General features: G+C 40.4%; 2 protein-coding genes across 2 annotated transcripts; one reads left to right on the top strand and one right to left on the bottom strand.

Moving 5' to 3' along the window:
* Positions 1 to 842: 842 nt before the first annotated feature.
* Positions 843 to 2,679, bottom strand: exosc6 (exosome component 6). The gene is made up of 2 exons (XM_034878081.1): positions 2,305 to 2,679; positions 843 to 1,512 (listed from the first exon to the last, which is right to left on the bottom strand). Exons 1-2 carry the CDS (start codon positions 2,580 to 2,582, stop codon positions 966 to 968), a joined length of 825 nt encoding a protein of 274 aa, XP_034733972.1. The 5' UTR covers positions 2,583 to 2,679; the 3' UTR covers positions 843 to 965.
* Positions 2,680 to 3,142: 463 nt separating this feature from the next.
* Positions 3,143 to 24,042, top strand: LOC117948433 (alanine--tRNA ligase, cytoplasmic-like). The gene is made up of 20 exons (XM_034878050.1): positions 3,143 to 3,273; positions 6,338 to 6,495; positions 6,677 to 6,865; positions 7,606 to 7,751; positions 8,649 to 8,840; positions 10,641 to 10,785; positions 11,563 to 11,708; positions 11,890 to 11,998; positions 13,991 to 14,141; positions 14,912 to 15,036; positions 16,410 to 16,554; positions 16,671 to 16,849; positions 18,478 to 18,591; positions 18,900 to 19,106; positions 19,423 to 19,607; positions 21,195 to 21,303; positions 21,919 to 22,032; positions 22,120 to 22,326; positions 22,794 to 22,907; positions 23,004 to 24,042. The coding sequence occupies exons 2-20, from the start codon at positions 6,352 to 6,354 to the stop codon at positions 23,181 to 23,183; spliced, it is 2,901 nt and encodes a 966-aa protein (XP_034733941.1). The 5' UTR covers positions 3,143 to 3,273; positions 6,338 to 6,351; the 3' UTR covers positions 23,184 to 24,042.
* Positions 24,043 to 27,389: the final 3,347 nt, after the last annotated feature.

Below are 27,389 nucleotides of genomic sequence, written 5' to 3'. Positions count from 1 at the left end.
TGGTGAATTATGGATAAAATGCTGCCAGGAGAAGCCTGTAAAAAAACTGATTGTGCAGTTCACAAACTGCACAAATGAGAATAATGTGCCTACACCCAAAAGTTAAAGATAATATATAAGGAGAATATTTGTAAACTAATTTTTCTTAGTAAAGCAACGCTGCCATCCTGTGACTAAAGTGTGGCATTATTGATAGGACAGAATATTTAGAAAATATTTAAAAATATCCATTCTTGTCATATACAATAACTGGATTACTAAACACAAATAAGTACAAGTGGTTGTCTTTCTGATTCTGTATTAAGCTGTACATAAATTAAAGCAAACTGACAGATTTTGAACATTAATATTTCTAAGCTTGTCTGCCATCAAGTGTGATTGATGTAGAATTATAGTTGAACACATTTTTGTGCGATTACTTGCCTCAGATCAATCAGCAAGAACATTACTACTAAAGTTCTAGTAAAATAATAGTTCATCATATTCCGTTGATTTAATCTCTCTTCTACAATCTGTCTCTAGAAACAACTCTTTGATATGTTTCTGGAGCATATTGCAATCTCTCTATACTGCCCCCTGCAGGCAACGTTTGCACGTTTTATATCAATTTAAAACAGAACAGAACAGAATTTGATTTATCCACTTTATTATGCATCTGTGAATTTCACACATTTCCAGTTAGTCAGGTCAGGCTATTATTAGTAATGATCCTGCAAAATGGAAACTGCTTTGGAGCTGCTGAAAACCCCTGTGATGCGATGCAATGCAATCAAATGTTGATGACACAGTCCAGAAGTTGAGTGAAGTTAAATAAAATTCCATATATGTCCAATGTTTAATTATTATCAATTTTCATTTAAAGAATTGAATATCAAACATAGAAACAGGTATTGTTGTCAAACAAAGGAACAGAAATTGTAAAGTAAAAAAACTATGAACATAGCAGTTCTGGGTTAATGAGTGTCTCAGCTCTCTGATGGTGGGGGGGCAGCCCTGCGCACAGCCTTTGCCAGGGCTTGTTGGATGACCGGGTACAGTTTATAACATCCCTCAATGCAGGTCCGAACACCGGCTGCCAGGGTCTCTTCAGTCATTTCCCCATCTGACTGCAGCCCAGATATCTGGTTGAGGCTGGGGAGGAACGCAACAGTCAGACCACCCTGGTTATGGCTGCTGGCTGAGCTGCAGCTGGTTTCCTCCATGTAAGAAGGGTCAACCACATAAGAGGCGCCATCCTGGCGTATGGAACAACCAAGCACCAGGTCAAACATTTCGATCCCTGCATCTGCGAGGGCGAGAGAAGCGCATGTGACCGCATGGGCCAGAACTGAACCGCTATTCTCAAGAACCATCACGTTGACCTCGATCTGAGAACGAGGATATTTGTTGAGGCACACGGCTGGCTGAAGACTCTCATGCAGCATCAGGGAGAGGTCCTTGTCCTGGCTTCCCTGAATCCAGGAGCCCCTCTCCAGGCAGGAAAATGGAGCAAAACGCATGTCAGTAGTCAACCTGGATACACAGCAGACAAAGACAGTTTTGTTAAAGTCTTCCTCTACACACACACACACACACACACACATCTCAACTTAATTGTAATTGAGTTTTAATTGTGATTGCAGACAACTTAATTTCAATTTTGGCTTCTAACAATAACAAAACAGAGTAATTGAGAAAAACAATTATTCTGCAAATAACGTTTTGCAAGTAAACTCATCTTGTCTTGTGTTCTGAATGGGAAAAGACAGGAAAGGGAACAGTGATGCTACAACACTTCTTAATTATGATAATAACAGGGATATGCCCCTAGGTGAACATTTAAATAATCAAAAGGGCATCCTATTTAATATTTGTGTTCCCGGAGAATGGTACCTAATTTACATGGCTATAACAACGGGGCCAAGTGCCTTCATGCAATATGTCGTCAGTAAATAATGAAGCCATTAGCTTCTTCTGACCTTCTACTTAAAATAACTACTTTACTTTGCACATATTTTTGTTATGTAAGCTTCTAGTTGTTTCTCTTTATGTTATCGTCTGTCTTTTCACATTACAATGTGGGTGTTCTCACTTAAAAATGTAACTTCTGTTACTTCAATTATCTGAAGTTTCCTATGAGCTAACGTTAACATTCCGCCAACAAGCTAGGTCTAACTCTACTCATACAAATACAAGGCTGCGTTTTACTGCTTAATGCAGGCACAATGTAAGTTACAAAGTCTTGTTTTAATGTGTGTTTCCTTTGTTGTAGATCGATCAAAGTCAAATAAAATAAATACATACATTTGTCATGTCATCACATACCTTCCACATTTCATATCGGTCTCATCTTTCCGCTCTGTTTCTCTGGGGCCATAAACGCAGCACATCAGCTTGGTGTTTCCAGCTTCGAAGTAAGCAGAGCCTTTAGCCTGGCTCACCAGCCCGCACCGGACAAAAACAGGCCGGACGTCCACCTGATCCCTCTGCCGACCGTCCGCTCTGGGGCCTTGCGAGGGAAGAACGGCCGCAGGTTTGCACAAAAACAAATGCGGACTTTGGGAGACTTCTGGGCCACGTACACGTTTAGTATCAGTCGGCATGGTGGAGTAAAACTAAATAACCTACCATGTAAACTACCCAAACAGCGTGCATGCGTGTGTGGAAGTCCCCCACAAACCTGTCCCCAGAAACAGCAAGCAGAGAAATGGTTCCGCTATTGCGTTGCAGATAGAAACCGAGAGACAGCTCAAGTGAACCCTTGATATCCAGAGTTCTTCCAATTCGAATTTGCTCAGCGATTTCCAAGCTAGCTCAAGTGCGGATGCAATAATAATATTTTATTTTCATTATACGTCAAGAAATCACTAGCTAATTATTACAAAATTGGTAATGCATATCATGTACTTAGCCAGAACCTAAACACCCAAATTAATAACTGACAGTAAATTATCATTGACAAATAATTTTAAGTGAACTTTTTTAATTAGGAACATATGCACTACCACCTTTAAAAATAAAATAAAAAGCAGGGCAAACTATTTAGATTTAGATGTCTTGCATCAGCCAAGCAGGAAAGTTGGTACCATTGATGTGGCGGGCTGGGCTGAGATTGACAGTAGGCCTGTCCAATAGAAATGTACATTTGCCGACGTACCGGTGTGGCCCGACAAATGGGTGGCTGCCGTGGGCGTGTTCACTGGATCTATGCTTTTCTTTTGGTCAAGCAGCGTGTGCTAAAGCAGTGGGTCTGGGAGCAGTTAACTGATTCATTCTGCGAGAATAGCGACTCTTGTGAGTATTATTTTCTCTTCGGGTGCTGTTGAAATACATTACATTCACCATACCATTCAGTAAAGTAAGGTTTCTTTTATAATTGTGTGTTCAAATCTCTCTCTTAGCATGTCTAGCTAACATTTCGATTGCTAACGTCAGCTTGTCGACCTAGTGCCTCTGCCCAACACATCAGTTTATAACCAGTTGACGGTATGATAATGCATCCGGCTTTTACAAGCTCTTTCAGAGGAAGGATGTCTAACATTACTGGCACTGTTTTGTGAGCTTATTCAGAGAAGAGGTGCAAAAGGGACAGGGAAAAACTGATTTTAGTTAGCAGGAGAAAAGGAAATTAACCCTCTGTGACTTCATGTTTGACCTGCGGATATAACTAACGTTCACTTTAGCGTATTTGTGGGCCTCCCTAATGGTAGAATCACTAAGGTAAGTTTTAGAAAGCACAGGGCTGCTCCACTGACCACTTACTGTAATGCAGAGACATGCATTCTGGTTAGGCAAGCTAGGCACTGCCTACCCTGCCAAAATCCAAACATAAAAATGTTTATTAAATAATTTTATTAATTAATTAATATTTGTATTTTTACTGTTTATTCTTGTGATTTATATATGCAGTAGGTGTGTTATTCCAATTGTTTAGACGTTACGATAAGAAATGTAGCAGTTCCGGATAATCAAATACAAAAAAATGGTAGAATAAGCTGTGCTTTTACTGTCCATTCATTACAGTGTAATGGTTACAATAAGAAACAACCAAACATGTGTTGGTCCTTTTATTGTATCCTTATGTGCATACTTAAAAGTGCACAGGTTCCCCAAGTTCCCCTTACTGTATTCTCTTGTTTCCAATTATTGTACCCTATTTTATGTCTCAACTTTTTGTGAAGTCTCATCTTCCTCATAACAAGCCTCTTTTTGTTTATTGCCACTCACGAGTTTTTTAACAGTCTGTGTTTCCTAGAGGTTGAACTTTCCATCGCCATCACCTTGATGTCTCATAGTGATGTTTCATAGTCGGGTGGGGAGGGTCTGTTTACTGTTCGCTTGCTGGCCCTAGAGAGATGAGGGCACTGGCTGAGTGGTTTTCTTTGCCAGCTAGTTTACAAATAAATACACTAATTTTAATTCTACTTTGCTGCCTTTCAATCATAAACAGAAACTGTAGTTTACATTTTACTCAATGCTAAACCCCACTAGGTACTTCATGGCAGCTGAACGGGTTAAACACTACTAAGACCAAACTACACTCAGTATTACACTCTGTTTATCGCATGTAATCATTGCAACCATGGTAGCAATGGGTGCCCTGAATACATTCAAGCCTTAAAGTTGTTTGGGTACTTTTTGAAATAAAATGTTGAGCACAAAGAACCTGACAAAAAGCCGAATCATCCTTAAATTTAGTGATTTGGTGATGACATACTGAAATTATACAACAATGCTATGTTGTATCTTGTAAGTAACAAATCAAGATCCAGATTTGTGAAATACCTAGTTGCAAATATTTCGGGTTTAGGGGTCCTCCCTCAAGAAAAGCTATGTTAAATAAATAAATGTAATTACACATCATTTTGGAAAATTTTTATTGTCATATCTGTGTCAAAAAAGTTCGAAATGCTAGAGCAGATTAAAAATAAATAACATCCTTACGTGGCACTGTGGGTTTTGAATTGTTGGTTGTATAAATAGAAGACATTAATAGATGTCACCTTGGTTTTTGGGAAAATGCAATAAGCTTTTTTTTTTTTCTTCCTATTTTGACATGTTTGAAACACTGAATGATTAATCTGAAAAATAATTGACAGATTAGGCTTAATTGATAATGGAAATATTTAATTGCATTACATATTTATAACAAGTATGGGAATGATTAATTATTGGTTTGTAACTCACTATAATGTAATTGTATGCTGAGACAAAAATCTTCAAAACCTCTTCAGATAACACTGTATTTGTATACCATAAACCAGTAAAGGTTTAACTGTTTGCATTGCCTTCTGGTGCCCATAACTAGAGAGATTAAACAGCAGGCCCACTATGAACAGTTCATAATTGTTTGACAGAAATAGGAGACAAGCCGTTTTTATAGTTTTGTCTTGAACCTCTTTAGAAAGCCCTGGGGTCTCATTAATAAACGTGGCTAATTAATATAAAGTTCTGTTAAATCTTATCATATAGGTCTGGTAAATCGAAAGCTGTCCCTGAGTGCCGTAATGCCTGCTGTTTTGGAAGTTATTATTAATGTAGGTAGTCTATAGATCAGGTTTTCCTACACTGTGCTAGAACAGGCTGAAACAGTAACTCAATATGCAGCAATTCACCAGCGTCTGAGAACTTTTTTGCCTTCTCCCTGCCAGTCGTCATGATTTAGCCTAATGAAAGAACAACTGCCAGGGTCATTTATGTACTGATCATCATTCACGAGGTGCTTTGCGTTGACTATATATGCTTGAAAATGGGCATGTAGAGGCCAAGATAAGACTTACACTTTGGGGTAGTCTGTGATTTAAAAAGGGAACATTGCTTACAGATGTGTGTATGCACGGTTTCTTTTTGGCGCACGCCATCATTGGCTTTTGGGCGTATGTACACTTTTGGTAAGGATCCTTCGCACAGTTTTATAAATGAGACCCTGAAGAGTTATCGCACACTTCACAAAAAATAAATGTAGTCTCTTTTATATGGTGATATGTGCAGTCACGTCTGGTAACGTTCAGATGACATGAAAAAGAACACCGACTCACTCAGCTCCTGCAAAAAGGCTTCTAGAACTTTTAAATCAAGTAGATAAACAACCAATTTAATCCTTCCAATTAATTTTTGCGTCCTTTGTTGCCCTATGATGAGTTCAGCCGCTGAGAGCATGTTCAGACCAGTTATTCTATGACCATGCTGTTAGCAGTACTAGTAATTTCCGTACAAATGTTTATGTTGTCACTGTGGAACACAGTCAGGGACCCAGAACAGTTTATTTAGACAGAGCTAAAGTAAAAAGCTAGCTGCCTATTTAAACATGCTTCATGGTTACAGTATTAATTTTTTGTTGTTGTGTATTTTTGTTCAGACAGCTGATTCAGAATGGACTCCTCTTTGAGTGCAGCTCAAATCCGCGAGAAGTTCATTGACTTCTTCCGTCGCTATGAGCACAAGTATGTCCACTCGTCATCCACCATCCCACTGGACGACCCCACGCTGCTTTTTGCCAATGCTGGCATGAACCAGGTACATCATTTATGCGTCTCCATGTTGTTCTCAAATATCTGTGCCTCCATTTTTCCGGTTGGTTCATTTATACGTACCGACTGATTTTCAACATTTTGACTCAGTGCTGGAATGAGAAAATTCTTGTAGCTTTCAATAAAAAACAACTCACAAATGTGCTTCGTAAATCCCTTCCTCTTAGTTTAAGCCCATCTTCCTCAACACCCTCGACCCGTCCCACCCTATGGCCAAGCTGCGTCGTGCCGCGAACACCCAAAAGTGTATCCGTGCAGGAGGCAAACACAACGACCTGGATGATGTGGGGAAAGATGTCTACCACCACACCTTCTTCGAGATGCTGGGGTCCTGGTCCTTTGGTGACTACTTCAAGGTATTACACTCATACTCTGCAATTGTGTCACCGTCGTTTCACCGACCCGACTGAAAATGGATATATCAGCAGGTAGCTGATATTGATTATTAAGTAAAAATAGCTACCAAGATACTAAGCGGAACATTTTGTTGTTGAAAAATCTACTTGACAGTGCACTCCTAGTTTGGCATTTCTGTTCTGCAATTTCTTGCAACTCATCGGTCCATATGTACACCTGTAGTTGTACTGATATATCTGCCACAAGCTATTATTGACCGATGTATCATTTGTTTGTCGGACTTATTGGTCTAGCTCTACTTACTACTTTATCTGCTGCAACGCCCCTCATTTTGACATGCTTGAAAGTGGTAAGCTATATACAGAATAATATGCAGAAAGCGCGATAATCTTGTGTCCTTACTGTGGCTGAGTGTGTGTGCTTTTGTGAGTAAAACAGGGTCTGGCTAATGTAGCAAAGACTTTCTTTCTGCTGACTTGATACAGATTGTTACCTGGGCAATATTACAACTCAAATATGACTATGACATGGCATTAAGAATAGATCATGAACAATAACAACTTTGTTATGTGAATTTTCTAACCAACTTTGGCCTACACGTCTCTAATCAAGATGTGTGATTTTTGATACTGTGCAGTGTTTTTTTTTTTTTTTCTTCGTACTCTTTTGTCTTTTATCCTTTCTGTCTTGTATTTTTCTTCCCTCTGCTCATTCTGCCTCTTCCCACCCCTCCCTGCAGCAACTGGCCTGTGAGATGGCCTTGCAGCTGCTGACCCAGGAGTTTGGTATTCCCATTGACCGTCTGTACGTCACCTACTTCGGGGGTGATGCTGAAGCAGGCCTAGAGCCCGACCTGGAGTGCAAACAGATCTGGATCGACCTAGGGTGAGCCTACCTTGAGAATGAGATGTATTGGTGAACCCATCAGATAAAGGCATTGGCTTTAGGGCCTCTCTGAGAAACCTTTAATAATCGCAGCCCATTGTGAATTATTTTTCTTCCCATGCATTAGCTCCTAGGAGTTCCTCATGTATCACACCTCAACATCAGCCTACAAAATTCTCCCTCTCTTCATTTCTCTACCTCCCTGAAATCGTATCTCATTGTTGTATTTGTTCATGTACCAATACATAAATAGTTTTCTACCATTGGTGTTTCAATAGTATAGTTATCTACTATTCATTTGTCACTTATATACCATGTATTTATTCAAAACTTTCAGTTAACATTTTCCCCACTTAGCATCAGACTTTATATGATCCTTCTCTCTTTTTCCCCGTTGGCTTTTCTTTGATAAGCTTATTTCACTTTTTACTCCCTTTTTACATCTCTGTTCTCATAAAATCTTACACAAAATTGTTGTTCCTGCTAAAGCAGCTTCAACAGAGGAGGGCAAATCTGTTGAATACTTGCAAGGATAATTTTATGGGGCTTGAAGATTTACTAAACAATTATCAGTGCAGTGTAGACATATATTTTATTTATCTTTTATCATATATAATTAAATCTTTATTTTATGACTGCCATCTAATGGCATTTTAATAAGCAGGCTGTTTTGGACAGTCGTGAAGTATAAGGGGGTGAACATTCACAAGTACGACCCAAATAAATGATTGCCCAAAAAGGGCACCCTCTTAAAAAAATAAATCTTTTGTTTTGCTTATTGAGGCATTCTCACTTTGCACATACCTGTATCTCCTAGTTGTCACTAAACTTAATTTTTTACCTATTAACAGAAATGATTTAATAAAATCCTCTCTGTGCTCACTGTGTTTCTCTCAGGATGGAGGAGGCTCGCATCCTGCCTGGCAGTATGAAGGATAACTTCTGGGAGATGGGAGACACCGGGCCCTGCGGTCCCTGCAGTGAGATGCACTTTGACCGCATTGGAGGGAGGGACGCCTCTCACCTGGTGAACATGGACGATCCCAATGTCCTGGAGATCTGGAATCTGGTGTTCATCCAGTTTAACAGGTAACAGACTCTCAGACGGACAATGATCAGAGTGTGATTAAAGATATGTACCTCATGATTTACCTCATGATTATCAGTGCAGACGGACTGTATCTTACGGTGGCCCTGAGAGCTCAACACACTGCAAATTACAATCAGACACAACACAACAAATTAATTTGACCACATTTTATGCCCAGTATTTAGAAAAAGTGCTGCAAAGAAGCTCACAACAACACAACAGACACTGTTTTCACGGGACACAAAAGTGATGCGCACAGTTGGTTGACCATCCATGAAATGGTGCTGGTAGTCAGGTTTTTTTGGCTTATTTTTCTCCTCGTGGGGATTCAGATGTTATTGCAGAATATCTGCAGTAACCTAGCAATAGCCTTTTGCTCATTATTGTGATAATAGTGTAGTGACCCGTTTGGAGCGCATATCTCTTTGGAAAAGGCCAATTGCTTGGTTCCAAGTATTTTATTATCTTACTTTGAGCAATCAGGTGTGGCTCGGCTGAGGCTCATTAAGAGAGGGGCATGTCCCCTTTATCGTCCATTCAACAAACATCCACGTAGCCATGTGACCTTGGTGGAGGAAGATGCAAGACTGGCTCAGCCTGCCAGCCAGTGGCTTCCCCGGCCCCTTCTCTCGTACAGCATGCAGTACGGCCGGAAAAATGTGCACCGCTGGCAACAAATCAATGTACTGAATAGCCTGTGTAGGATTGTATTTGCATGTAGGGTAGATTGGCAACCCGTTTTTGGCGGATGACCACTTTTTGGCATATGACACCGGTAGCATGTGAACTGCAATCAATGTCTGTATCACTTTTTAGAGTTCTGTTCTGTTGTGTTGTGGGTATCTTGCAGCCCGTTTTGTCTTGCAAAGCTCTTTCGATGCTGCGCATAGCATGTCACAGTGATGAAAATGTTCCTTCGTTTGTTTGTGTTTTGTCTATTTGCATGTGTTTTCTTAATTTGCAGTGCAACAGTAGCCACAGAAGTAAAAGCACTGACCTTTGTATACAGTATGTGGACCAAACAATGCTTTTTCAGAATAGATAAAATGGCTCATAAATATTTTAGTCCTCATAGTTTTACAGGTGTTATGGTCAAACTGATACAATTATTCACACATTAAATATTAGTTTATTTACAGTTTCTTTGTTTTTTTTGTTTGTTTTTTCCCCCCCAGAAAACTGCCTAGCTCAGCTTTAACCAGCACACAGCACTTTTTAATCTTTTATCAATGTTAGCCTCAGCAGTTCTGGACGTACCTGTACTAAACTTGTATCAATTTTAACAGTTGGGAAAACCCCTACTGAGGCCATCACCAGTTTAAATAGTCCACTCCTCTCAAGTTGACATGTCACATACAGACCATTGAGGCTAGAATTAAAAGAAAGTTAAGAAAGAAAATCTCTTCATGGCTGTGTTCATATCTGTCTGTTTCAGTCGAGGCTTGTAACCAGTTTAGTGGGTTATAAACAGAACGTTTTACTGATCAGCTTTGTGACAGCAACACACCCAAACACAATGATAAACAGGAATTAAGGTCAGGTGTTTTTGGAATTTGGCAACACCTTTTTTATTATTATACACACCCTCAAGCCACACCTCTACGCTTTATTCTCTTGTTAGTGGTGATGATGTGTCTTTTTGTTGAAGATTTCTAATTACTTGGCCCGGTAAACTCTTAATCGTGCACAGTAGGAAAAACCTGTGTGCTTTCACACTATGAGACTGCCTCGCTCAAAGTGCATACTCATATACTGATACGTGACTCTGTGTTTGTAACTGTTGTTTCCATTTTGCATAGGGAGTCTGAGACTGTGTTAAAGCCACTGCCTAAGAAGAGCATAGACACAGGGATGGGCCTGGAGCGCCTGGTGTCCGTACTGCAGAACAAGATGTCCAACTATGACACTGACCTCTTCGTCCCGTACTTTGAAGCTATACAGAAGGTACTGAAATGCCCCAGATCTGTATAACTAAATGGAAAGGCCCGAAAAAAACCTTAAAGTGACTAAAGAACCTGTTCACATCACCGTAAATTGGATTAATTGCACAGCATGTGAAAAGAGAATGCGTCACTTTGAAAGCTAGTTAGGCTTTTTCTACCCTTATTACCTTCTTCCAAAACAGAGAAAAAAAACACTAGGGGCAAATGCCAGGAGTCTCTCTCTCTCTCTCTCTCTCTTTCTCTCTTTCTCTCTCTTCCCCCCCTCCCCCTCCCCTTGGCTTGGGAGTGTGGCAAGCTGGTTTAGCCAAGGCCAAATTACAGGTGCTGGCCATGTGAGGGGAATGCAACAGCAAGGAGGGACCCGCTATAAGACTTTGAGCCATGAAATGTTAAGTCTCAGTTTGGTGAAACACTTTTAAACAGTAGCACTTTCTATTTTAGTGTGGCAGCTTAGTGAAGCACTTAAAAAAGTTTTTAAATAATATTTATATAATTGTGCTTAAGATAAAAAAGTATTTACCTACACCTTATTCTTGTTTAAAATCATTTACATAATAAATATGAATGTAGATGGAGCGTGACACAAAGGTGAACTTGAAATTGTGGTGTTAACGGCGACGCAAGGAAAATTTAGGTGCATCGGTGCAACCAAAGCAAGAAGTTAACCTGGAGCCCTGTGACGGGTGGTGTTGATGAATGGCTGGGGGTGTACAGTGTATCAGAACAAAAGCTAAGGAACACCTGATCTAATACGCTGTTTAAACATTGTTTGTTTCAGGGTACAGGCGCTCGACCTTACACCGGTAAAGTAGGTGCCGAGGATACTGACGGTATTGATATGGCCTACCGTGTGCTGGCCGACCACGCCCGCACCATCACCATCGCCCTATCAGATGGCGGCCGACCTGATAACACAGGAAGAGGGTGAGACATGAACACTGCAGAGCAAAAGGAATGACAAACCCCATAGGTTGTGTGTCAGCACAACACATGCTAATACTGCAACACTATACAAGATTTCAGAGAGCGTGGCTACAAATGCTTTGTTTTGCAGTACATTTTTAGTACTTTATTGTAATGTTTTGTTGTTTCCATCATGTTTTAGTTACGTGTTGAGGAGGATCCTGCGCCGCGCGGTCCGTTATTCTCATGAGAAGCTGGGAGCTCAGAGAGGCTTTTTTGCCTCTCTGGTGGATGTGGTGGTCGATTCCCTGGTGAGATTTTCTTTCTTCACTTTTTTTATTCTAGCCTTAATGGTCTGGGTGTGACACATCAACTTGAGAGGAGTGGACTATTTAAACTGGTGATGGCATCAGTAGGAGTTTTCTACAACTGTTAACATGGATAAATGTTTAGTACAGGTACGTCCAGAACTGCTGAGGCTAATAGTGAAATAAGATTAAAAAGTGCTGTGTGCTGGTTAAAGCAGCCCTCTCCTCTCTGTCCCCCTCTCTTCATACAGTAACATAAACAAGGTACTAGTCATTTGTTTTAACCGGATGGCGTAGGGCTGGGCAATATGGAGAAAACATATTTTACCAAATATCTCTATCAATACCGCAACAATTTTGTAGTGTTGACTATTGGTGCTTTCAAAAGCTAATGATATTTTTGATAAATAATCATCAGTAATATGGATATAATGACTAAGTGGGTAAAGGCAAAGGTTAGAACAGTCTGGTAAGTTTAGAAAATTACATAACTTTACTGTAATGTCGCCTTCAAAACCATGAAAACACTACACTTATGCCATATTCAATATTACAATATCCAAAATCTAAGATGATATCTACTCTCATATTGCGATATCTATATAATATCGATATATTGCCCAGCTCTATGATGATGCTATAAAGCCACATTTCTACGCATGTTTCTATCTAAAGCCCTTTGAGATAAATGTTATTGACTGTTATTCGAGGCTCTAGCTATGACTGTTTTCATGAGCACTAGCGCTGAGCAATAACATATTGCTTTTTTGTTTTAAAATCTTCTGTTCAAATTAAAGACCGAGAATACTGTACACGATAAAAAACAGCATCTCTTATTCATATTTTGATCATTTAAAAACAAAAACAAATAGAGACATATCGATTTCTTTCCCCCAGCTGAAAGCTGACTCTCCGGCGGTCACAGAGGTGTCTTTGGCGTCTTTCTAGCATTTACAGGAGATTTTCTTTCTAGTCTGGAACTCGTGCCTTTTTTTGGGTGGTTGAACAATAAATCCAAACTCTTTATCCAAGATTTATTGCCTTCATGTCAATAATCAGTCATCGGTGAAATACCATCTTGTGTAAATCTTCCATGAAGCTTTTCAAGCGTTTTTTTTTTTGTTTTTTTTTCTTTAACCAATTGGAAGTCAGCTCCGTCACACATTACGCCTTATATGGGTATCCAGGCGAGAACAAAGATAGTATATAGTGGGAAAGATAGATCACTATATCAGAATAATGTGACAAAAGATAGTCTATTACCGTTCTAAACCGTTAAACTGTTTTGAGATTTGGCATACATGTGGGCCTTTTTTGAAGAAATGTAAATAGTTTGTCCTGTTTTTATGAGTTCTAATGTTCATCATGTTTATTTTTGCACTGGATGACTCCAAATATATAGAACTGTTTTAGATAACACAAATGCTTGTGTAGCATTGCTGTAGGTGTATTATCAATAAACATGACATTATTATTTGAAGTATTGGCAAAAGTGAATGTCATAAGAACAAAATTGTCGATATTTTTTTTCAACCGTAGATGTTAATTTTTCCCATTGTGACTCTCAAATCACATGAGAGGTATTTTTTGACAGGAGATTGAATTAGATTGTATTGCTCTGTGTGTGTGATATCAATACATATCTGTCAGAGTCATGTTCAGTTTTATGTATTTATTTTAATAATTGTCTTTATGGTCCCACAACCTTTTTTACATTCAAGTGACCTCAGTAAATGTTACAATTACAATGAAAATGTAATTCAAACCCGCCAAAAGAAAAATGTGAAGTTTTGTTAAGACTTCTAAAAGGTTTCATATTGTGTGTGACAATGGAATAAAGTTCATTGCATGAAATGGTAGTAGCAACTTCTAACATCCACTTCATAACTGATGCTTTAACTTGTGACCTCCTGTCTATGATCCCTCTTTTTTTCTCTTCTCCTATCTCATCTCCATCCTTCACTCGCCCCATCTTCTTTCACTCTTATTCTCCAGGGTAATGCCTTCCCGGAGTTGAAGAAAGACCCAGATGTAGTGAAGGACATTATTAATGAGGAGGAGGTGCAGTTCCTGAAAACCCTCAGCAGGGGTCGCCGTATCCTTGACAGGAAGATCATGAGTTTGGGAGACAGCAAGACCATTCCAGGTGAGACTCAACTACAGTGAAGCGTTTCATATATGTTACGTGTCATATGTTTTAGAGGAAATATGTTAGATTTATTATGAGAGAAACTGTGTTAAAACTGCTTCAACAAATCTGTTAACATGGAAATCATTTTAAAAATGTCAGTGCACCATTTTGTTTCTATTCTCTCTCTCAATCATTCTCTTTTGTCCTTCCATACCTTATATCTCTCCTCACCACCCACGCTACTTTCTCTCTTTGCTCGTTTGTCTCTCACTCCTTCCCTCCCTCCATTGCTTTAGAAAAATAAATACAAATAAATTGTATTGATTTTCTAAAATCCAATCACAGTGTGTTTCTTGGCATTATGGATCATTCTCTCTTCCTTCCATCCGTCTTTTTGGCCTTTCAAACTCAGATTGGCTGAAGGACTACAATTAGAAATGCTAAAATCCTAGTAACAGATCTTTCACACACATTCTTGTTGTAAAGACCAATTGTTGTCTCCCTCAGGATTTTGAAATGTATTTGTCATTTGCCCGAGGGCTCACCATAATGGATGAGACATCACTGACGCTAATGCATCTAACAGACTGTGTTGAAAACATGTTAACAGCACAGATAACTGTTTGCTTTTTACATCTCAAGTCTTCCTGATATACAGGAATATGATACATTATTTTATAGCAATGCCATGTTTACTGTTTAAATCAAGTAGTCTTTGAATGTTGTTGCTTCAGACAAACAACTCTATGAAGCCATTTCTTTCCCCTCCCTGTTTGTGCTTCCAGGTGACACAGCATGGCTGTTGTATGACACATACGGCTTCCCTCTGGACCTGACCTCCCTCATCGCAGAGGAGAAAGGTATGGTGGTGGACATCGCTGCCTTCGAAGAGGAGAAAAAGGCTGCACAGGTAAGGAGATGGAAGGAGGAGTGGAGGGAAGTGAGGAAACCTTCTGTGGTATATGATTTGAATTTGGCCTTGACTGCCTTGTAAAGGAAAAAATCCACTGAACAGTGTTTTGTGTCCACTACCGTGGATACATATTTTGCCAGGTGTCAGCGTTCTCCAGCATCGCACTGTAAGTTAGAATCACAAGCTGTGCACCTGCTTTTAAATGAAACCTTGTTTACTTTACAGCGCTGTGCTAATCCCTTGTTGTTTGATTTTGCAAAAAAATTGATCTCTTTTTTTAGTTTACTGCAGCGTCAGACTGCTGTCCAACACACGAGTGAACTGATGTCTGTACACATACTGGCACCGCAGATCAGCTTCCTACCAGATAAAATCCCAAAACACGCAACAAAACAAACCTATTTCCCTAACATTAGTAATTTGTAGGGGAGTTCTTTGCTTTGATTATCAATCAGAGCAAATTTTACCTTTTCATGGTGTGTTTTAAATTTATCTTGTTAAAAGGTTTTTAAGTTTGATTCCACTTGTCCTAGGATAAAGCCTGACAGTCCCTCCCCTTTGCTATGTCTGCTTACTATTTTGCAAGCACTATTGCTGCATCCAGGGCTTAGCACTGGTTGATTTAAAGTAATACGAACAAGCTAGAGGATCGACTCCCCCTTATCCCAAAATAGATAAGCAGTGTATCAAGACCATACTCCAGCGCTAACACAGCACTGCGGATTTTGGTCTGGTGCTGCGAGACTACAGTCCATCATGTGGTGTATTTTTAGTGCTACAGGTCCCATGACATGAAGATTTTACTTTGAGTTTTTTTTTAACGTTAATATGAGTTCCCCCAGCCTGCCTATGGTCCCCCATATGGCCTATGGCGATAGTTATAAATCTAGCCCTGGGTATCCTGCTCTGCCTTTTGAGAAAATGAAAGCTCAGATGGGCCAATCTGGAATCTTGCTCCTTACGAGGTCATAAATGGCAAGGTTACCTCCCCTTCCTCTGCTTTGCCCGCCCAGAGAATTTGGCCCGTCAATGAGAGAGAGAGAGATCATGGCTTTCAAACAAGCAAATGGGCAGTTGGTCAAGGCCACACCCCCACCATCCACCTTACTTCCACTCTCTCCTCCTCAAAAGCTACAGACTCAGAAATGGTCCATAAAGCTCATTGTGGGACTGGCTCTAGTGGCTGTAATTCTGCACCAAGGCTGAATTTTGGGAAAGAAACTTCAGATATAGTATTAGGAGACCACTAAGGTCTATATAAAAGCATCCAAAGAGCACCATGTCATGACCTTTTAATAGTTGTAGATGTTGTGTCTATAACTTAACAATAACAACAACAACTGTGTGTGTGTTTGTGTGTGTGTGTGTAGTTAAAATCCCAGGGTAAGGGCGCGGGAGACGTGGACCACATCATGTTGGACATCTACGCCATTGAAGAGCTAAGAAACAAGAACATACCTGCTACAGATGACTCTTCCAAATACAGTTACACCTCTGAGGAAAACGGCAACTACAGTCAGTGTTTGGCATTCTCACAAACAGACCTTAAGTAAAGTTGGATGGCTCACTCTAACTCTTAATGTGTGTGTGTGTGTGTGTACGTGTGTGTGTGTGTGTGTGTGTGTGTTTAGAGTTTGAGCAGGCCTCAGCCACCGTGCTGGCGCTGCGCTGCGACCGCGCCTTTTGCGAAGAAGTGACCACGGGTCAGGAATGCGGTGTGCTGCTGGACAAAACGTCCTTCTACGCTGAGCAGGGCGGACAGACATTTGACGAGGGCTACATGGTTCGAGAGGACGACAGTACAGAGGATGTAAGAACAGCAAAAACCCAAAAACTAGGATGAAAAACAACATGGATACATGTGCTTCTCAGTGGTTCGTAATGAGATCCACTGATGCTGTTAGAGATTGTTTTGTAAAAACATCACAAGTTCTGAGGTGTTAAAAAAGAAGCCCTCATTAGAGTGTGTTGCTTTTTCCCCAAACTACTTAGTGGGTCATGTTGCAGATGAAAACTAAAATCCATGTTTTAAAGCTAAAATGAATTCTCCTTTCTTTAAATAGAACCCGTGGGTCTAATAGCTGGTGGAAATAAAGGCCCTCTGTTAGCTGACGAAGGCTGGAAATATCGCAATTTTGACAGAAAAACATAGAGCATTTTCACACCGACAGCCTTTACAGAGGACACTCTTGTAAAAGAGATTTTTAATCTCAAGGAGTTTTTTTATCCTGGTTAAATAAAGGTTTGAAAAATTTGGTTAAATCAAACTAGAGTTTGTTGTCCTACTGGTGCGGTTTATTCGGGCAAGTGAGAACGTGGCAATCACACTCTGGTGCGCACCAGAAGCCGACCAACAAGTGTGCCGAGACCTGCTTAAAGAGGTGGTCTTGGTACGCTTTCAATCGAGCTCTGGAGCGGTTAGTTTGTGGTGAGAACGAGATTGTACTCAAACCGCACCAACTAGACAAACTCCGCAAGACTGAGCTAATGCTGAGCTCTCCTGTAGTCAGGTGAGTTTAGCAGTCTGTGATGCAGCAGAGCAGAAAAATGTTGCAGCTTGCAGTGTTTCTATCACAAAAACGGTCTGCGGGTCAAGCTCACCGTCCATGACTTGTAGTGGTGCATTTTGGTACGCTTGGATTTTTCCAGGTGTGAAACCAAACTGACCGAGGGCAAATTGCTCCAAGTTTACAAACTCACCAACTGATTTGGTCAAAGGCAAACAAACTACAGGTGTGAAAACGCCCCATAAATATTATAAATTCTTCTCAAGTGTCTCATGAGTGAGACCCTGAATGGCATGAACCATCTGTCAAAAACAAAAAAATCAAATGTCCGAATGTTGTTGTGTTTGTACGTCCTGTTATTCTTTCTGATAATTATCATTCTTGGTGTTGGATACGAAAGAGAACATAAGACTTAAAACATAAGAAGAAGATAATTATCATTTTTGCTGAGAATGTGAGGACTTGCTAAAAAAAAAACTGTTCTGCTTTGGTTATCAATAATACAGCAAATTTGACCTTTTCAATGAGTGTTTTATTCATTTATCTTTTAAAAGGTGTTTAAGTTTGATTCCACTTGTCTGGGATAAAGCCTGACATTCCCTACCCTTTGCTATCTCTACTTACTATTTTGCAAGGGCTTGTCCAACACCATTTCTTAAAACATTTCAAAAAGCCTGAGTTTTAAAAATGTATCTATATTTAATCTCCAAATGCTAGAACAAAATACACACACAATCCATCAGGTTAGTTTGTTCAGGTATGACTGTGAAACTGTTTGAATGTGAATTTATTCTTAGTCAACTTACCTGGATAAATAAAGGTTAAAAAAAAAAGGTTAGTTAGAAAACTTGCGATTTTTTTGTTGTTGCTTGTTTTGTAAAGTTTTTTTACAGAACATAAACCTGTCTAACATCTTTTCCTTTCTTTGCAGCGGATGGAGTTCACAGTGAAGAATACGCAGGTTCGAGGAGGTTACGTTCTCCATCTGGGGACGGTCTACGGCAGTCTGAAGGTTGGAGACCGTGTTACCTTGCGTGTAGATGAGGTAAGAATATGATTTATGTAGATTTTCTTTTTTTAGCACATTGGGCATCACCACAAGCCTGTTAACATAGAAGCTTCAATGAAGAGAAGGGAGAGCATTGCAGCGCTTGGAAGTGCTTTAAAACACTATTTTATACAGTCTATGTTTAAAACTCACAGAAGAAATTGGTAGCGTTTGTGATGCAGTCAGCTTCTAAAAGTCAGTATATTTAAAAAAAGAAAAAGAAAAAAAGAGTGATGTGTTTTTTGTCTCTAGGTGACCCCCGGACTTGTTTACTGGACTTATGTCTGTTCATATTCTCTTTCCAGGCTCGTCGTAGGCCCATCATGAGCAACCACACCGCCACACACATCCTGAACTTCGCCCTGCGGGGGGTTTTGGGAGAGGCCGACCAGAGGGGCTCCCTGGTCGCCCCTGACCGCCTGCGCTTTGACTTCACTGCTAAAGGTGCACTCAGCACGGCCGAGGTCCGCCAGACTGAGGAGATCGCTTGTGCCGTGATAAAAGAAGCCAAGGTCAGTTGGGGAATACACACGAAATAAACACACACCGGATAGTAGGTTATTTTGACTGACAGGGCTGTTGCCTTTTAGATACTCTAAATCATTTTCATGTAGGTGATTAACTGTTAAATTTAAGCTGCCATCCTCTGGCCTCACTGAAAAATAAACAAAAAGAAAACAGTAAATGCTTAATATATTCTGCTGATGAGATTACAGAGGGTTTGTACCAACCTTTGACCCTGATTTTAAGTTTCACGTGGTCTTACCTTAACTGTAATAATAACGAATGTTAACGAAGCCACCAGTTGACAGTGCTTTCTCTCTCCAGCCGGTGTATGCCATGGAAGCCCCACTAGCGAAAGCCAAGGCTATCCAGGGTCTGCGTGCCGTGTTCGATGAGACCTACCCTGACCCAGTCCGAGTCGTGTCCATCGGTATCCCTGTTGAGCAGCTGCTGGAGAGCCCCGACAGTACTGCTGGTTCTCTCACCTCCATTGAGTTTTGTGGTGGAACGTGAGTTTGATGCTATATTTCACTTCTCTTGCATTTCTGCTTGTGACCAAGGATATGATTTTACTGACATAAATAGATGGCAACAAACCTTATGCAGAGAACTACAGCTTGTTTTCAAGGGATTTTGGTTTAAGAATGTAGCATTTCTAATCCTAAATGTCCGCTGTGATAGTTGGACAAGACGTTGGCTTTAAAGCCGATACCGATACAAATATTTGGTTAATAAAAAATCCAATCTTGCAATATATCGGCCAATATATAATTATAACAAAATAATCCAGAAACGCGTAACAAAACTTAAACAGATGTCCCTAACATCAGTTATATGTAGTTATGAGTTCACACTAAAATAATATGATAATTTGAAACAGAACAGAGGAACATTATTATATATATTAAATTTCTGATTAATAAAAGTACAAACTTAAGATATGAAAACTAATACTAATACCGATAGTATCGGCCGGTAATATCGGCCCACTGATATATATTCTTCGGGCTCTAGTTGGTTTGCATATTAACTGTTTAAGAAAAAGAGATCATCATTCGGGTGGTTGATTGATGCATATGTTTGCATGCTCCTCGGTGCAGATTGGCTCTCATAACAGCTCGAGTGGGTGTGAAATCAGTCAGGATAACTGATAACAGAATGAGTAATCTTAATCATTCAACATTTTTCATCAGAATATATGTAATAGGTTTAAGTTTTGGCGAGACTAGGTGATGAGGATGATACACTGATATGATCAAATCTACCAAGGACATTTTGACACACAACCAATGAAATTACAATAAAAGCCAATAAAATGAAGAGGGTTTTTAAGAAAGAAAACATTTTGACTAAAAGGAATGACCTAAGGTTGACTTAAATGTAATGACTTTGACTAAAACGGTTAGATTTTGATTTAAAATAACAGAAATTTAGAAGCATTTTTGTGTTGTGTGTTTACGGTTACGGTGCATGTCCCGAATTCTCACATCAACTCGGAAAAGTAGAGTTATATCTGAATAAATGTCTGTATTTACATGAAGCCAGTGGCGGTGTGTAAAGTGGAAACCATTAATTGGATTTCTGGGTCTTTATGGTGAGACGGCCGTGTGTCTGTGCAGACAAGACCTGCAACATTTTGTAGAGGTCACTCCAGCGACTACACCTGCTGCACTGACTTTAACAGTGTCTGCTCCTGGCTGTGAAATGCACCTGAAGGCCACAAAATCACCGCTCTTGCATAGATTATAGCAAGACTTTTCATTTCATTTGATATTACCGTCGAAATAATTTCCAAGCTGTATTTTATGTGCATTAGTGTTGAAAATGACACCGCCTGTATAACATTAGTTCTGATTCAAGTACTGGAGGAGACATTTAATACAAAGCTTGTTTTTTTGTGTTTTTAAAATTGCATACCACCGTGCCGCTCCAGGTTTTAAAATATTCCATTTTGTTAACTGTTGTTGTGCTTGTGGACATTGTATGAGATGTTTTTCTCTTCTGTTGGTGTTCCTCCTCACTGCTCTCCTCCTTGTCTGCCTCCCACAGTTGTGTATCTCTGTTGCTAATGTGCTGTCGGTTTCTCTTATCTGCAGCCACCTGCAGAACTCGGGTCACGCCGCACCGTTTGTCATCGTCTCAGAGGAGGCCATCGCTAAGGGCATCCGGCGCATTGTTGCTGTGACAGGAACAGAGGCCCAGAAGGTCAGCATGCATACACACACACACACACACACACACACACACACACACACACACACACACACACACACACACACACACACACACACTTGCTCCCAGCATTATGCTCATATATACACCTACACTCACATAGAACAGAGTTTTTAAGGAAGTAGATTTAATATTCCTACGGTGTGTGTCTGTCTAAAATGAAATGATTACTTGTTGTGGCGGGTTAATGGTCAGAAAGTCTCAATGATTTTCTTTCCTCTCGAAACAGCAAAACTTAATTAAATGAAAAATGTGTCTCAGACTGAGGTCTTTTTTTTTTTTAGGGACGCTGGTAAAAAAAAGCACCCCAGTTATGAAACTTTAATAAAGCTTGTTTTTTGTTGAACTTGGAGCTAGAGAGGAGCATTTAGCATTTCCCCCCTCTCCCCAGGCCCCGAGGACAAATTAATCTTTACTATTTTTAGACAACAAAGGTTGTTTGATGCTCCTCGTCTTCTTTTTTCTTCCATCTTGCTTTCACCACTCTGCTTCTTTTTCTTTCTTCCTCATCTCTCCCTCTGCGTTTTGCTGGTTGCCCTTGTCTTGCCACTGCCCACTGCTCATGCCTCTGTGTGTCACATTCATCAGGCCCAGAGGAAAGCCGATTCCCTGCTCCAGTCTTTGTCCCAACTGGGAGACAAGGTGAAGCAGCAGACAGCCCCGAACAAGGACATACAGAAAGACATCTCCGACATGACGGAGGTAAATGGCATTTGTGTGCTCCAAGGACTCCAGAACATCCCAACAGAACTCTATGCTGTGGTGTCAACATGTCTGTCCTTTCTGCAGTTGATAGGCACAGCCATGATCTCCCAGTGGAGGAAGGACGAGATGAGGGAATCCCTAAAGGGTCTGAAGAAGACCATGGATGACTTGGACCGCAACTACAAGGCTGACATCCAGAAGAGAGTCCTGGAAAAGACCAAGGAGGTGATAGAAAGCTGCCCCAACCAGCCACTGCTTGTCATGGAGATGGAGACTGGAGCCTCTGCTAAGGTGAGAGGCAACACAGGATTTTTAACAACAATTCCAAAAGTATGGAAAGGAATTTGTATTAAGCAATTTCTACATTGAGATTGCTTTTTTTTAGTTTTTTTTGTTAATTGACTTTTCAGCCCAAAAGGAAACCATGTCCTTGTAAAAGAAGACCCTACACACATATACAAGAAGAAATCTATAATCCAAGCCCCGAGACTTCCTTAGCACCCCATACAAAAATAATGAAAAGTACAAACCTTAATAAAATCCAGTTTAACTGAAGTGTTGCATATTTTCTCAGGGCAGTCTCTGAGCTCATTCTGTTATTGCCATGTGACCAAATCAGCTCTGTGGCCCGTTAGTTCGGACCCTGAGACATAAACAGTGCTGAGTAGGAGACTTTTTACGTTCTTTCTTTCTTCCCTTTTTTTTTTTGCACTCTTCTGTTCCTCTCTGACTTTTTTTTCCGCCTTATCCTCTCGAAGGCACTGAACGAGTCACTGAAGCTGCTGAAGTCCCAATCTCCTCAGACAGCTGCGATGCTCTTCACTGTAGACCCAGACGCCGGCAAGATCACCTGCCTGTGTCAAGTCCCACAGGTAACACGCCCATTCACTGAGCCACACGGTGTGCCGGTAGCCTCTCAGTGCCACGTCTGAAACAAATTGAACCCTAATCACCCCTCCTCTCTTCAGGATGTGGCTAACCGAGGTCTGAAGGCCAGCGAGTGGGTTCAGGAGCTGTGCCCCTTGCTGGACGGTAAAGGAGGCGGCAAGGACATGTCGGCTCAGGCCACGGGCAAGAACACACAGTGTCTTCAGGAGGCGCTGCAGATGGCCAACCAGTTTGCACAGCTTAAACTGGGAGAGAACTAAGAGGGTCTGTGTGAGAGGAGGAGAGGAGCTTGCAAACATAGGTTTGGTAGTGGAAATAAGGTTGAGTCCTGAGTCTTAACTGAGTAAGAAATCATCAAACATCCTAATTTCCTTTGTCCATTTCCTGTCCTCTTTTCTTCTCCCCTTTGGGTCACAAATAAATTGGAAAAGGAACAAAACTTCCAGGCTTCTTGCTCACTATGTTGACAGATGACCACTGACTCTCAGCCTCAGTAACTGAGCCACTCATATTTATTGATACTATGATTGCTGACTTGCTCTAGTAAAAAAAATAAAATAAATCATCTCCGTGGAAATAGCTTGAATGTAAGAAGATTTCCTCATTCAGTTGAGTAAAAGAGGACGGCAGATGTCTTGAGAAATTTTATTTTAGTGATTCCACTTCATTTTTGGCATGCTTATGACAGAGGAAAGATGATGTACTATTGATCAATTTAGACACCGACAAGTACTGTACAGATCAGATGAAGTACCAAAACCCACCGTCCTGCCTGTTTGTTTCATCTTATCTCTGGCCAACGGCTCTGTCCGTCTGTGTGAGCTCTCTTCTGTGATTGGTCGGTCTAGCTGTACATGCACTAGCTGTATCATAGTCTTGCTTTTTGAATGACAAGCCATTGCAAGACGTCAACGGGTTTAATAAGGTAAAAAGAATAATCCATTAACTGTATGAAATGATAGTGAATGTGTCCAATAATCTGTGTAGCTTCATTTCGCTAACATTAGAATATCGATTGAATGCAGATCATGTCTTTTATCATTGTAGCTATTCCATGTCAGAAGTGTCACATTATGGTAAAAAAAAAAAATATGACAGGTAACGGTGATTAATTGCAAAGAACAGTACAGACTCTGTTTACTCTGAACTCTGAACGTGTTGGTTTCTGATCAATTATACTGAAAGGTTAGACATCATTAGATGTGGATCACTGAACAAAAATGTTTGAGGTATACATTCATTAGCATTAGCAAGTACAGTGGTGTGAAAAAGTGTTTGCCCCCTTCCTCATTTCCTGTTCCTTTGCATGTTTGTCACACTTAAGTGTTTCGGAACATCAAACCAATTTAAACAATAGTCAAGGACAACACAAGTAAACACAAAATGCAATTTGTAAATGAAGGTGTTTATTATTAAAGGTGAAAAAAAATCCAAACCATCATGGCCCTGTGTGAAAAAGTGAGAATTATTCTAGTTTGCAATAACAGTTTTGGCCACTTCGGGGCAGGCAGTGAAAACTAGCTGTAGACACAACACTGTCATATATCACCTTTTTAAGTTGATACGTGATAGAAAACCTTTTAGCATTCCAGTGTCCTGCAGTAAGTCCAACATCAACTGCTTCTAGTTGGCTTTAGTCTTCTGTAACGCCTGAGGAAAACAAAGTTTTTCAGCTTAATGCCCCACGATGTTAACCAGGCACTTCATCAGCCGTTTGGTGCTGGGCAGGAAGCGCACAGCTGTTTTAGAGCATTTCCAAAAACGACGCTGAGTGAACTAAAACATGTACTTTTTTTCAGTTAAATATTAGATTCATTCACATGTCAAGGTGGTGCTGATTTAAACAACTTCATATACTGCTGATTAGTTTAGGGAAATGTGTTTTTTATCTATGAAATCCATCTGAAAAGTGACTAAAGCTGTAAGTAAAGTAGTGGAGTAAAAAGCACTTTTTCTTAAATGTAAAAGTATGAAGTCACAAAATGGAAACATGCCAGCTTGTAGGCCTATCTGCAAAAATGATATAAGAATACAGTATCATATACTCAGCAACATACTTCAATTAAGTTTCAGGATTTTATTCCACACCTTTTGTCTGAAACCTAGCTCATTTTAGTTCAGTAGCTAAGTGTAAACCAAAGTCATAATTCCACAAACACCACATCAGATGTTTACCTCATGTTCATGAAGATTTTATTTGCACAATAGCATAAGATACAAAGAGTTGGATCACATATCATACATGTTTCAGTGTAGTAAATACATGTGTACTACCTCATCCAAAAGGTAGTCCTGCTGATGAATGCGACATTAAGCCGGTACTAGATGATGACAGATCCCGACAGCATGAAACCAGCCACGTGGAAAGATTTCACCAATTCAATCTCTAAAAGCTACAGAATCTGATTCATGAGTCAGCAGTACGTTTGCTGGCAGATGTATTCACTAAGCAGCCTTTAATCCTACTTGACACTTCATACTTGAGCATACTAGCACAACAGCTGACAGAGGTATGAGTGTTGGTGTTACAATCCCCAGCGACAGTTTGATATGTGGGACTGCTGCTAAAGAGTTGTTTCTGTTCGATGCGGACTAGTGAACTGACAGAGAGCTGTCTGAGGCTGTCCTCGCCTCAGCCTCAAACACAACAGCACGCCGGTAACAGTCGCAGGTGATATCACTCTGCCAACAGCCTGGACGGGCAGGATGTTTCTCTGTGAGTGAAAGTTCTTTCCCTGCTGCAGAAACCTATTCTCCATTACTTGAAAATGACACCAGGCTGCAGGCGTGTTAACCATAGCAACTGGAGAGAAAAAACACGTTGAGATGTGAGTGCTATAAAAATTGTTTCCCGGCCACAAGAGCTGTGATTACTTTTTGTTGCAGCTGGAGATGGCCGGGACGGTTTTCTTCCTGCCAGACAACCGCAAATTTATCAAATGTTCCGATTTTTTGTTAACTCTAGCTCAGTAATGACGTTCTGATTAATATGTTATGAAGTAATAAAGCCTTAACTAGGCTACCACAGCTAGAAGGAAAAAACAACCCAATTTGCCCTTAACATAGCAAGTATATACGTTGGCATTTTGGGGAAAACGCTTATTTGTTAGGTGAATGGATTGATTCCACTCATGTGTGCATGATCTCACCTTAATCCTTTAAAATGTTTCCCAAAATGTCAAACTATTCCTTTAAATGTAGATGGATGTAAGGGTTTGAGATGCTATACAGGTATTCTCCCTCTGACATAAACGCAGCTTTCACTGTGCTCATTTCCACAAAAAACTCTTGTTTAATTACCCGCTCAAATATTTAATTTAATGAGCCTCCTTTTCTATCCAGGAAAATGACAACCTCCAGTGGTTGGTGTCGGCTGCTTTGTGAAGTCGTATAAGGCTCTGTAACACATCTTCAGGTAATCAAATAGTGCTTGTGGCTTTTCCCGAAATATACCTCAGCACAGAGTGTGTGAGACAAAACCATTTAAAAATAGTCCTGGATGTGAAAGGAACCTGGATTCCACCAGCAGCAATGTAGAACAGACAGATTTACTAAATACTGATGCTATAAAGAAAACCAGTCCAGTTAAAGTTGTGACCAAAACTTAACACTCAAGTCAGCTTTTATTTGACTTGTTTCTGTCACTGTTATCAGAGGACTGAACCACACACACTCAGAGATTTCACCTGAGAAAACATGCCACTCCCTGGACATCTGACTGTCACAAAGAAGAATTTCCCAACATGCTCTCAACCGATGCAGCTCTTTATTTCTTGATCGATGTTCGTAACACAGTCATAGTGCAGACGTTGACCTGAAAACTGGTGCTTCTTCCAATTATTTTGAGAATTAACTCCAGAAGACAAAACCGAAAATGTGTGTATTGGGTCAGCGTCAGCAGAGAAGGCCTACTTTGGGTCAGAAATGCTACAGGGAACATTATCAGATCTGTGTCATGTACTGTAAAACCTCCACTCTAATTTAAGCTAGCACAGCAGAGAGGGATCACCCTGCTCCCTCCCACACATCTGATCACAATGTTCTGGTCTACAACGGTGACAAATTGAGGATGCTGATAACAGTTTCAGTGCCGGAACAGGGTCTTGCCGTGTTTGGGGGCACAGTCTGCTATTAAGACTTTTCCTCGCAGGCTGAAAGAATGTGATAGGAATGTGTTATTCTGCTGCCAGAGACTCCAAAACAATTTACATATTCATTTTGAAGTTGGAGGGAGCATCTTGGGAAATAATCATCAATAACACAGGACCACAGCAGCTGACAACTCCAGGAAAACAGAACCACAAAAAGCAGCGTCACACACTCGGATATGTTCAAACCTTCAGATGCTTTGTCATCTTCCCCATCTCTTCTATAGTCACTGTGTTGATGAAAACGGATACACAGAAACAGGACAGGTGTACCTGCAACACTGTGGGCTGTAATCAAGCAGATGGCCCTCTCGAGGT

The sequence above is a fragment of the Etheostoma cragini genome, chromosome 8 (genome assembly GCF_013103735.1).
Source record: "Etheostoma cragini isolate CJK2018 chromosome 8, CSU_Ecrag_1.0, whole genome shotgun sequence".
Taxonomy (NCBI): domain Eukaryota; kingdom Metazoa; phylum Chordata; class Actinopteri; order Perciformes; family Percidae; genus Etheostoma; species Etheostoma cragini.
This window is presented reverse-complemented; position numbering and strand designations above follow the sequence as displayed.

Coding starts and splice junctions, on each gene's coding strand:
- exosc6 (XM_034878081.1), bottom strand. CDS start 2,582: ATGCCGACTGATACTAAACGTGTACGTGGCCCAGAAGTCTCCCAAAGT. Junction 1,513..2,304: donor ACCGATATGAAATGTGGAAG/GTATGTGATGAC, acceptor CTGTGTATCCAG/GTTGACTACTGACATGCGTT.
- LOC117948433 (XM_034878050.1), top strand. CDS start 6,352: ATGGACTCCTCTTTGAGTGCAGCTCAAATCCGCGAGAAGTTCATTGAC. Junction 6,866..7,605: donor CCTTTGGTGACTACTTCAAG/GTATTACACTCA, acceptor CCCTCCCTGCAG/CAACTGGCCTGTGAGATGGC. Junction 21,304..21,918: donor CAGGAACAGAGGCCCAGAAG/GTCAGCATGCAT, acceptor CACATTCATCAG/GCCCAGAGGAAAGCCGATTC.